The sequence below is a fragment of the Gekko japonicus genome, unplaced genomic scaffold (genome assembly GCF_001447785.1).
Source record: "Gekko japonicus isolate JY-2015 unplaced genomic scaffold, Gekko_japonicus_V1.1 scaffold190, whole genome shotgun sequence".
Classification (NCBI taxonomy): Eukaryota; Metazoa; Chordata; class Lepidosauria; order Squamata; family Gekkonidae; genus Gekko; species Gekko japonicus.
This window is the reverse complement of record NW_015160841.1, coordinates 727,649-739,752: the sequence shown is the minus strand read 5'-3', so window position 1 is coordinate 739,752 and position 12,104 is coordinate 727,649. Positions and strand designations below refer to the sequence as shown.

The window sequence follows — 12,104 nt, the reverse complement described above, 5'->3', positions numbered from 1 at the left end:
ATGAGATATACCTCCCAGGGCCAGAACCCCTTCGTTTCAGCAGAACTACATTATGCACCATCACAGTACGAGAATGAGAAACAAAATAAAAGGTGACTAACTCTGATCAGACTGTATAGGAAGTGCACATTATTCACATGCTACAAGATCTCACACTGTATTATCCAGGGCTCTACTGGTAGCAGGAGCTCCTTTGCATATTAGGCCACGCACCCCTAGTGTAGCCAATCCTCCAAGAGCTTACAGAGCTCTTCTTACTGGGGCTACTGTAAGCTCTTGGAGGATTGGCTACACTAGGGGTGTGTGGCCTAATATGCAAAGGAGCTCCTGCTACCAGTAGAGCCCTTTCAGGCATAACAGAGTGAACCCCTGAAAACAGTTACAGGTGGGTTAGCCATGTTGGTCTGCCTTAGAACAGTTGATTTGAGTTCAGCAGCACCTTGGAAACAAACAAGATTTCCAGGGGTATGATCTTTCAAGAGTCAATGCTCTGTTCGTCAGAAGGAAACCTGGAGATTAAAAGTATTCCCCCCCCTGCTCTTATAAAGTGTTGTGCTGTGCCAAGACATTGTTTTCTTACCTGATCTTGAGGGTCCATTTTGGTCATCATTCTGTCTTCCAGTAGGTTAAAGGTGAGCACTTGCAGCACGTACAGCTGATGTGCCATTTCGTTATTGATGGCCCTCTGAGCTCTGATGACGTGCTGAAAGAGGACGGCGGACAAAATAAATTGGGAACGCTTTCATCCACGTGCACCACCCCATTCACCCACCGAACTTCTCTTTGTGTTTCTACACATCACGGATTGGGCTGGGGGAAAGCACACGAGTGCTAGAAATGACTACTTCGGTTTGGGATGCTAGATATTGTCAGTTCTTAAGAAGGTCTGAGGAGCTGCGGTGGCTCAAGTGGTTAAGACGCTGAACTGCAGGCTGTGGAAGGTCGGTAGTTCAGCAGTTCGAGACCCGAGTGTGCCACATGATGGAGTGAGCTCCCATCTCCAGTTCCAGCTCCTGCCAACCTAGCAGTTCGAAAGCAAGAAATTGCAAGTAGATAAATAGGTACCACTTCGGTGGGAAGGTAACAGCGTTCCGTGCACCTTGGTGTTTAGTCATGCCGGCCACATGACCACGGAAACGTCTTCGGACAGCGCTGGCTCTTCGGCTTTGAAACGGAGATGAGCACCGCAACCCTAGAGTCGGACTCGACTGGCTTTCAAGCAAGGGAACCTTTACCTTTAAGAAGGTCTGGGGAGTAAGTACTCCTTGCCCACATTTTTACACAACCAACATCGGTGTCTGGGAATATAAGGCGAACATTACCATCAAAGTAAATCTGCCTTTGAAGCACCTGCATAAGGTGGCCTGGGAATGACATGCGCATTAAGGGGGGAAATGCAAATGGACACTAGGGCAGACTCTGTTCCTGCTGCTGACATAATGAACATTCTGAGGCCAGGGGGTGGAGGAAGGGTGTCAGATCTGACTCTTCCTGCAGTCCGATCCTCTGCAGATGTGTTCTTGCTCCATACATGGAAAACAGTTTAAAAGCTGAACTCCCTTAAACACAGCCAACAAATCACAATGAATGTGCTTTAGTGTTTGATGGGAAAGTTTTAACATGTTCAAAACCAGGCAGAAGCCTACTTTGCTTGACAGGCCAATCCAAGTCTTCAGTTTACAATTTACAATTTACAAGTCGATTGTGAGCAAGGAAAAGACACCCCCTCTTACACATTCTCTTGTTGTGAGGCATTCTTTCATCAACAGCTGGTGAAATCACTATTTAGCCCCTTCCCAGAAAGCACTCACTTTCTATTGGGTGTCAAGACGCGGTAAAACTTAGAAGCACATGGAAATACAGAAGTAAGCTTCTAAAGAGGAGGGATAAGGGAAAAAATGTCCCAGTTAATCAAGTAAATTCATTGTGATACACAAAGATCCAGCTAATGTATTTAGAGTGAATTAATATCCCAACCTAGCAGCTGGAAAGCATGAAATTGCAAGTAGATAAAGAGGTACCCCTTCAGTGGGAAGGTAACAGCGTCCCGTGCGCCTTGGTGTTTAGCCATGCTGGCCACAGGACCACGGAAACGTCTTCGGACAGCGCTGGCTCTTCGGCTTGGAAACAGAGATGAGCCTGGAGTCGGATTGGACTGGCTTTCAAGCAAGGGAAACCTTTACCTTTTACCTAATATCCCCCCAGAGTGTCCCCCTTCTCATTGTTTTCCTCAATGAAGATTGGGGACATTATTAAAACTGCACTTCCACAATCCTGTAATTTTGGGATTACTGGACAAGCTCCCCTAAGGCTTCGCTAAGGTTCTTCAGTGACTGCTGGGTGTGCACAGCAGGGGGAAAAGACTGTTAAGGTCCTTTGGTAGGCACGTCCACAGTCCCAGGATCTCCAGAAAACACATATTAAGTTTCTTTACTATGATCTTAATGATTCTCTGTGTTAAAGGGGCCCATACAGGAGAAACTTTGTTGGTAAATTCTCTAATATGATATTATTTTATCCAGGAAATGTGCACCTGTGGACATTAAAAAAAACTTTTTTACAGTGTCTACATGTGAGAGATACCAGGGGAACCTTAGAAACACTTATGGGTGTGCTTTTCCTTTGATCTCTGAAATTCAAGGTTGCAGAAGTGCCCACCAACAGAATTAATCCCCCCCCATGGTTGGTAGATACTAGGGAGCCTTACTGAAAGTCCTAGGAATGGCCCCTGCATTATCCAGCAATCCCTGCAATATGGAAACATGTCCTCACGCAACTTCTGATAACAATGCAGATATATCAAGTTAAAACTGAGAATGGGTTCCAAAAGGTACAAACCCTGACCAGACTAGATTTCAATCTAAAATGCAGCCCAGTGAGGGATGCAGATAGAGCCATATTCAATTACTAAATGCAGCTGAATGAGATTTCATAATCATGCCCAATTAAATCCTTTGACATCCCTTACACTTCCTTTTCTAATATTATCCTGAACTGAATAAGTCTGGTTTTCTTCTTCTCCTTTCCCTCTGTTCTGTCTTTCTGATCCTCTAGTGGAGGGCTGCAAAAGTTGACCCATCAGGTTAAAAGGACCCCACCCAATAAGGCCTCTTGCTTTTGCTACCTGGCTCAGACCTCAAAAGCAAAGGGACTGAGAAGCTCCTTATTGACCACAAGATGTGTCTAGTGGGCTGCATTTCACTTGGTAGGTCACAGGCTGTTCAGGCCTGCACTAACCCAGTCCACATGGAAATGTCCATAATTACATCGCACAAAGGAATAGAGAGTTAGTTCGACTGTGACATGTAAGACTGGAGCTTTATCTTGCCACAAATGAATGCGACGAAAATACTCACTTGCAAGATGATTGATCGAAGCTGCTTCTGTGCTAAAATATTTGCCATCTCCTAATTTATAGAAAAAGGAATAGTTCAGACGGGGAAAGTTTGTAAAAGCCAGTAAAACAAAATCAATATATTGCCATGATTCCTTCTTAGTGCTATATTCCACATTTCTTCTCTAGGACTTAAATCAAAGAGGCTGACTGATGACATATCCTAAAGGAAGGTGGTTTGTACTAGAATACGCTTCTTTGGCACCGTGAATTACTACTTGTTACAGTTCTGTGCAGGTTATTTTAAAAAAGAAAACCTACATTACAAAATGCAGTTTACTTCCAAAGAGCATGGACAGAACTGAAGAGCAAACTATTGGCAAAGTCAAATTGTTTTGTGGAAAGTGCTGGCAAAAAGTCATGGTATATTTTTTAAAAGTGAGGCCAACGCACAGCTGATGTGGTTTCCATAAGTGTAATGAAGTTGGCAGAAGGTTTTAGGTCAGAAAGAGCTAGTGGCTCTAGTTCTCATCTTCCCCTTTCACAGCACACTCTCACTGACACTACATAACAAAAAGTATAGTACAAGGGGACCCACGAGGTCTCACGGGGAGAGGAAATCCCACCCTTCCTCCCTCCCCTCTTGCTCTGGTTTATCACCTGGTACCCCCTACTCCTGAAGCCTCCCAAATCACTTGTTTTCTCCCCACCACCACCACCACCACGCAATGTTTCACTCCCCTCAACCCTCTCCTACCCACCCAACTAGCAGGTTATCCCATCGGACAATCTCTACCCTTTTTTTGGTACTGTTCTACATTTTCATGAAGTTTTTTTTAAAATAATGTTTGTGCATGGGCAACCATTGTAGGTTACTTCTAGTTGGGTGGAGCCCATTTCTCAAAACCGATGAACGAAATGAAGCCAACACGGGTCATGCCCAACCTGCAGCCCCTTTCTTTATATCCAAGCACTGGTTCCGCATTATCCACAGAGGAACAGAAGTTAGTTAGCATGTGAGCTTCTTCATACGAGCAGTTTTCCAACCCTCTGCCTGATCATCCTCTCTGCATTATATTAATCTGTAGGAGATCTCAGTTAAGGCAAGTAATGTGAACTCCAGAGCAAAATCCACAACTACAGATACTCAGGAAAACCTTTTCAAGAACTACGAAGAGAAACCCAACGTAGCATTCTTTAACTCAGTATGAATGGTCAACTGGATTATAGAGCGCTGGCATGATGTTGGGGTGGGGCTAGCTACAATTGTCCTATTGACAATTAGTAATCTGGTTCCTCAGTGTCCACAGAGGAACAGAAGTCAGTTAGCAGTTAGTAAACGGTAAATATGTAAACAAATATATATATAAAAAAGAGCCGCCTCTCAAACCCTGCTCTCTGTGCTGCCTGCCTACAAAGGCGATATGGCTAACAAGCACAGACAGGGCTTTTTCAGTAGTGGCACCTCACATATGGAATGCTCATGTCCAATGTTCCCTCTAAGACATGGAGTCTTGTGAGCAAAAATTCTACTTTGTGAGCTACTGGCATTAAAGTTGTGAGCAAGTGATTTGGCTACTGCATAAATTAGTTTGCTCTGGAGCCATCCTTCCTGAGCTTAGACAAAAATGTGTGAGCTGGAGTCTAAAGAACTGTGAGCTAGCTCACACTAACTCAGCTTAGAGGGAACACTGCTCATGTCCTTCCCTGAGGTATGACTGGCACCTACTCCGTTCTCTTTCAGGGACCAGTCCAAAACATTTCTTTTATCCAGCCTGTTCATTAAGGGGTTTGATCTTTTAATATTTTTTTTTTTACAGTCTCATTCTAGTTGGGGAACTGTTTTACAGGGCTCATTTTAGATAGTTAAATGTTTTAGAATGACTGACATCCTGGATGAGTTTTTCGCGGTTTGTTAATTGTCACTCCGTTTACGCTGCTTTATGGTTTTGTGGTGTTTTTGTTCATTTTGAGCAGGTTCTCAAGAGAGGCGGCACACAGATTTCCTAAATAAGTTTATTGAGGCAGAGTCGCCAGCTTCAGGTTGGGGGATACCTGGAGATTTGGGGCCACAGCCAAGGAAGGGCAAATTTTGGGAAGGGGAGGGAACTCAGCAGGGGCGTGAGGCCAGAGCCCACCTTCTGAAGAAGCCCCTTTCCCCTCGGGGGGGGGGGGACTGATCTCTGTAGTCTGGAGATCAACTGTAATTCTGGGAGAACTCCCCCCTCCCCTCCCCCCCCCAGTTGTCAAACCTACAGAGAAGCTTTCTATTGTGGAGGTAAATACACTTTAAAATTTTAACTGAGTCTATTTCCCATGCACATCTTCCCTGAAATGTTTTCATTCAAAAGATAAACCAGGGGAAAAGAGGAAGCCCTCAATACAAACTTAGCAAAACAAACAAAAAAAAAAAACCCAAACCATCAGCAGTGCCCAAGCAGGGTTCATTGTTTTGCAGGATTATTTTTTTTTACAAGCAACGGATGGAAACTTTAATACACAGATCAGAGAAATGTGACAGAATCAGCAAGGGATCTATACAGCTGCATGTACTTCACCAGAAGTTGACTCCATACACAGAGGGGTGGGGGCAGCGCAACTTTCCATAGCCAGCTTTCACGGAAAACAGGTCAATCTCCAACTGCCCGAGTAAGTAAAACTAAAGCTTTGTCTGCAATCTTTGCCCCACGTGCAAACGCGGTTGCTTAGGAATAGCTCCAAAAACAACAGGAGTGCAATCTTTTTTTTTATTAGGACCAAACAAAATAATGGACAACGATTGCAGCCCACAGTCTCGGTTCACAGTCAAACAAAGAAAGCACAGCTACAAAAGGAGGGAGACCACAGGAGACTTTGGGCTTTGCCGTCACCGGCAGCAGGAGGCTTCTTCTTCCTCCCCCTCCCCCTTTTTGTCCTTAATACACAGCCTGATGAAGAGTTCTGGGGGATTTCAAAGCTTGCCCTTATTCTTTGATGCTATTTTGTTTGACCCTCATAAAAATGTATTACCTAGCTGTTGATCTGGGAATCGTTCTGCACTAGCTGCAACACAGAGACCTGCAACCTTCACCTGTTTTAAAAACCGCCACCCATTCCAGAGATCGTTCTTCTGGAGAAAGTGAGCGACAGGAGTAAAAAGGTCAAATTGACAGGACCCGCTGGCCAAAAGACTACAGACCTAGATCAGGGATATCCTTGCTCACCAAATGATGTTCCAATAGGAGATCTTTGGATATCCACTAATCTTCAGCTTTGTGGAGTCTGAATACTACCAATTTAACACAGAAGGCCGTGTTGGGGACAAACGAAACAAGCTCTGCATTGTTCATCTCCAAACTCTGAAACCTGCGAATGAATACATGCTAGATTGTGTTTACCTTCCACAGGTGCCTACTGCAGGCAGAATGCTGAGGCAACACCTCTATACCATCCCCAAAGGTCTCGCGCTTGTACTCAAACTGTCTTGTTCCTTTTATGTCCCTTAGTTCTCATCACATTTGTATTGTAGTGTTTCTTGTATTTTTACTAAAGAGACCTGCTCCACGCTGTAAAAGGCCAGGGGGCTCTATCTGAGCACCAAGAACTCACCTGCCTCTTGTCATCAGGCGCTTTAAGGAAAAGTGCATTTATTACCGCCGTGGTGTACGTTTGGATTTCTTGATCAGCCCTGCATCGGGAGATAATTTTAAAACAATAAACTAAAAACACGCAAATCAAGTATCAGACTTTTTTTTTTAATGCACAGTATAAAGCAGATTTGCAAGGACTACGAACAGAAACAGGAAGACTAACCCACAGGTTGTTGATGTTTTGCGGTGCTAGCCCACTGCAGACAGTGCATGGGTGTAAGAGCATCAAATAAGACTTGAGTCTTAGAGGCTTAGTGTAAAAGCTATTTACAGTTTATTCACACAAGCCTTCACCAATATATTACACAGACCGACAAAATGCTTATGCAGACACCAGATATTCACAAGAAGATGGGTTACAATGTACATCACTGTACTTTGACCAATCAGGTCCAATGCTGAGTCATGGCTAATTAGAGCCAGCTCTTCAGTCACTCAGAGCTGTCAGCTCCTGTCACATAGATGCATCTGATCTACAGCCAGACTTAACTGAACATAAGAATGTTAACACAGGTATGCACTGAAGGAGCAGAGGTTGGGAGGCAGTGACCCGGCAGCACTTCTGAAGAACCCACCTCCTAAATCAATACAAAGCTTCTTAATTTTTAACATTCAAGCTGCCTGATTTTCGCCTTTAGATCACACTTAGATCTCCTCATTCTTCCAAGGAGATCATCGCAGCCTACATGAGGCTGTCCGATTTGTCGTTCCAAACATTCCGTGATGACAACTGGATTTGCTGAAGGCCTCCCAGTGAGATCCTCGGCTGAACCCAAGCATCAGTCACAGGAGCAATGCTGCTAAGACGGGAGAGTCACTGAATACACTCCAAGAGGGAGCAATACCACAGAGAACTACCAGCTGATCTGCTCTGGATAGGATACAGCAGAGAACGCGAGGCTGGCTTCTCCTCTTCTTTCCTGCCGCTCAGTCACTTGCCTTCTTCCAGCTCTCGTCCTATGATGAGCTACACACCACCCCTTCACATGCAGAGGATCCTGGCTAAATTTTGGCCCGGAGTGAGAGCGTTGTTGAGAGGAGATCTTGCCAGTTCTCAGAGCGGTTTCCCAGAAGCTATGGTTGCATGCCGGTTTCTCAGCTAGAATGTTTGGCAGCTCATTTTTTTTTTTTTACCAGGTGCAGAACTGACCGAGGTCGCAAAACAATTAAGCTATGTATTCCCCAATGCCTGCATTAAACGTGATTAAAAATGATTCCCAGACTGAAATATTAGTGGGAGTCAATATCACAAGACGCTACTCACCCTTGGAGATGTGGGATCAACTGGCCGATGGTAATTTCCTGGGCCACTTTATGATACAGGTCGTGACTGTTCAGCACCATTGACTCCAAGATGGCCAACGATCGTTGCAAAATAGCAATGTCTGTAGCAAATTTGTTCACATAGCTTGCAATCTATGAATAAATTAGGCACAAAGCTATTGTTGGATAAGGTGGCAACATTCCAGAAAAACAAATAGGTTGTAGGAGTAACAGCAATGATAAAGTCGAGTTTTAAATGGTTGGATGGTAACACACTTTGGGGTTTTTTTTGCTAACCATAGTTAACATATAACACGAAAGGCGGGATATAAATCGAAAATAATAAATAAACAAACAAACAAACTGTTTTTAGGGGTAGCTGAAAGTGTCTCAGGGTTTGAGGCCATTAAGCTTTACATCAGCAACTGTTCATACATTCAGAGTCAAATGACCTTGCCCATAGGCCTGTACTCTAAAGACTTACATGTGGTTGACATAATAAGCATTATACTTTAGATATTTATATCCTGCTTTTCTCTCCCATGAGAACCCAAAGAGGCTTAAAACATCATTCTCCCCTCCTTCACTTTATCCCCTATAAGGTGAGCTACAGAGGGAGAGGGAGAGGAAGGGAGAACATAAGAACATAAGAGACGCCAATGTTGGATCAGGCCAAAGGCCCATCCAGTCCAACACTCTGTCACACAGTGGCCAGAAATACCAGGTGCCATCAGGAGGTCCACCAGTGGGGCCAGGTCATTAGAAGCCCTCCCACTGTTGACCCCATAATAGTGTGTTTGTGTGACTGGCCCAAGGTCATCCAGCAATCTTCCATGGCAGAGAAAGGATTCAAACCTAGGTCTCCTAGTCCAACCCCATATACACTACACCACAGAGGCTTTCGTGTCATGTGGAATCGCTGTTTTAATTTTACTTCTGGTTGCTCGTGAACAGCAATGCCTCTGCAGCCCAAAGGGGTTCTAGTGCAGAAGCCACCTTGAATTTCCCACAACCAAACACAGCGTTACAACCCACAGCTTGACAGGGTTCTTAATATCAAAGAGCCAACCCATCCTTTAGAACCATCAGGTGCAGCATGCTAGAAAACTCCATTAGGTGGTGACTTATCCCAGTGACACCAGACAACAGTAGCGGCAACTGGGTGTGGTGGACAACTCAAAGAAGCTGTCAAGTCGGAGTGTGCCATCGGTGAAAAGACAAGTTCTATGCTATGGATTATTAGGAAAGGGGTTGGAAAACAAAACACCCAGAATTATGATGCCCTTGTGATATTGTACTGCCGGGAAAGGGAGCAGAAAATGGCAACCCAAAAGGCATGACAACACCTATTCTATGAGGAAAAGCTGAAGAAAAGATACTTTTAGTTTAGGGAAAAGACAAGTGGAGGGCAAGAGATTTAAAAATTATGCTTGGGGAGAATCTGGGGGATGAGCGGCCACAGAGTGCCGTGATGGCCACTAGTTTAGCTGATTGTAGCAGAGGTATTAGCCAAATGAGCCAAATGGAGATGAGCTATGAGTTATGATGACTAGCTACGTACAGAGACAGCAGTCCTCTGAATACCTGTGCTGGGGCAGGGGACAGCAATGGGAAGCTTTGGCCTCCATGCCTTCCTTGTAGGACTTCTGGTGCACCTAGTTAGCCACCGTGTGAAACAGGATACTGGACTGGATGGATACTGATCCAGCACAGCTGCACTTATGTCCTTAACATTCTGGTGGCTGGTGCACAATCCACAGAGCATGGGATAATGCAAGAGTCAGCACTGCCTCGAATGGTTGCATTTGGGTCAAGTCATCACAAAGACTCTTTGATATTTGTAATGGGTGCTGTGGTTCTATGGGTGCTGTGGTTCTACTCAAATGCATACTCAAATGCCTAAGCAAACTGTGAGAGCCAGTTTGGTGTGGTGGTTAAGTGCGTGGACTCTAACCTGGGAGAACCGGGTTTGATCCCCCACTCCTCCACTCGCAGCTGCTGGATGACCTTGGGCAAGCCATAGTTCTGACAAGAGCTGTCCTTGAAAAAGAGCAGTTTCTGTCAGAGCCCTCTCAGCCCCGCCTACCTCACAGGTGTCTGTTGTGGGGAGGGGAAGAGAAAGGAGTTTGTAAGCCATTCTGAGACACCTTTGGGTAGTGAAGGGCGGGGTATAAATCCAATCTCTTCTTCTTCCCATGACCAGTCTTCCTAAGCCTCGAAGAGTGTTTCATGCAGGGCCCCAAGAGGACAGCAGGAACAAGAAAGGAGGGCTGAGCAAATCAAATGCATTAGTGAAAGCTGTCCAGGTTTGCCACAGCTGGTATCTACTTACATTGGGTGGTGTCTAATGGCAGTTTGGTGTAGTGGTTTGGTTTGTTGCAGTGGTTAAGTGCGCGGACTCTGATCTGGGAGAACCGGGTTTGATTCCCCACTCCTCCACTCGCAGCTGTTGGATGACCTTGGGCAAGCCATAGTTCTGACAAGAGCTGTCCTTGAAAGGGCAGTTTCTGTCAGAGCCCTCTCAGCCCCGCCTACCTCACAGGGTGTCTGTTGTGGGGAGGGGAAGGGAAAAGGAGTTTGTAAGCCGCTCTGAGACTCCTTTGGGTAGTGAAGGACGGGGTATAAATCCAATCTCCTCCTCCTCCTAAGCATACCTTTTTTATGAAAGCCACAGAGAACGTGTCCCAGGATACTATTCCATGATCCATCAGCTCGACAAATGCGGTCAGCGTGAAGGACAACATATCCCCAAAGCTGGAAGAGACAGGAAGCAGCACCATTACAAGTAATGGGGTGGGGGGAAGTCACAGGGAATCTTTCAGGAGGGGAAAGGAACAATCAAGCAAGGATATGCAAGAGGAGGCAGAAGCAGAAGACAAGGAGGACTGCGCAGCAGAGAAGGTTCCCTGTGACTCTGCACAGGTGCCAAAGCCTCGTCACCTGATGAAAACATTTAAGGACATGCCCACATTCTGTGAGGAGAAGACGACCCATGCAATGCCCAAGAAAAATCACCCACACTGGATTTCAGCCCCACCCGCTGAAAGAGAGCGCAGCAGACAGAAATGAATCAAATGATGTTCCTTCCAAATGACACATCAACCGATGTTTAAAAAGCTTCCTGCTTCAGAGCAAATATTTCCAAAGGGAGAGACAAACTATAGGACTGCACATCCCCTTCTCCTGCCACTCCCATCTCCAGAACTAATTCCCCTCATTGGACATCATCACGGTTTATGTCAGCTTTAACCATGGTTACGCCTGAGCAGGGTTGGCTGTAGTTAAGGCTCACAATAGTACTGGCAATATCTAGGGCTTGTGAAGTTAGGCTTTGGAGTGGTTTTCTAAATCCTGGCAAAATCCAGGGAAGGGAAGGTTTGTGTAGGCGATGGGAAAACACATGAGATTACCTTGAATCCTGGTTAAAAAGAAATGAGCTAAATCGTATATATAAAAGTACAAATATTTATTAAGGTGTACACATGTTAAAACTCTCCTGAATAAAAATTACTTTGTCTAAGATCAGACTATAAAGGTTTATACATACATGTGATGGGTAAATAATTTACAACTGAAGACCAAACGCGTTTCGGCCCCTAAGGGCCTTCCTCAGTGGTCACTATCTATATATCTAATTCTCAAGTCGCCCCCTGGTGTGCGGATGCTTAAATCCGCACATCGGGGGGCCCTGGGGGGCAGGGAGATTTTTGTGCACACGTGGGACGGTCCCCAGGTGTGCACAAAAATCTGAAAACTTTAAAAATATTTAAATATCCCCCCAAAACTAAAAGACCTACCTGGCTTCAGTGCGGGGGGAAGGGAGCGAGCGACCGGTGAGGCCCAGCGGCGGTGGCAGCGGGGGAGGGAGACCGGCGAGG

General features: G+C 45.3%; 1 protein-coding gene across 1 annotated transcript in view; it reads right to left on the bottom strand.

Moving 5' to 3' along the window:
- LOC107117157 (engulfment and cell motility protein 1) overlaps positions 1 to 12,104 on the bottom strand; it is a 346,435-nt gene that overhangs the window by 145,740 nt on the left and 188,591 nt on the right. The window contains exons 8-12 of the mRNA XM_015419223.1: positions 10,881 to 10,980; positions 8,228 to 8,379; positions 6,923 to 7,001; positions 3,357 to 3,407; positions 581 to 703 (exon numbers count right to left, since the gene is read on the bottom strand). Coding sequence (XP_015274709.1) covers positions 581 to 703; positions 3,357 to 3,407; positions 6,923 to 7,001; positions 8,228 to 8,379; positions 10,881 to 10,980 — 505 coding nt within the window. The remainder of the gene's footprint in view (positions 1 to 580; positions 704 to 3,356; positions 3,408 to 6,922; positions 7,002 to 8,227; positions 8,380 to 10,880; positions 10,981 to 12,104) is intronic.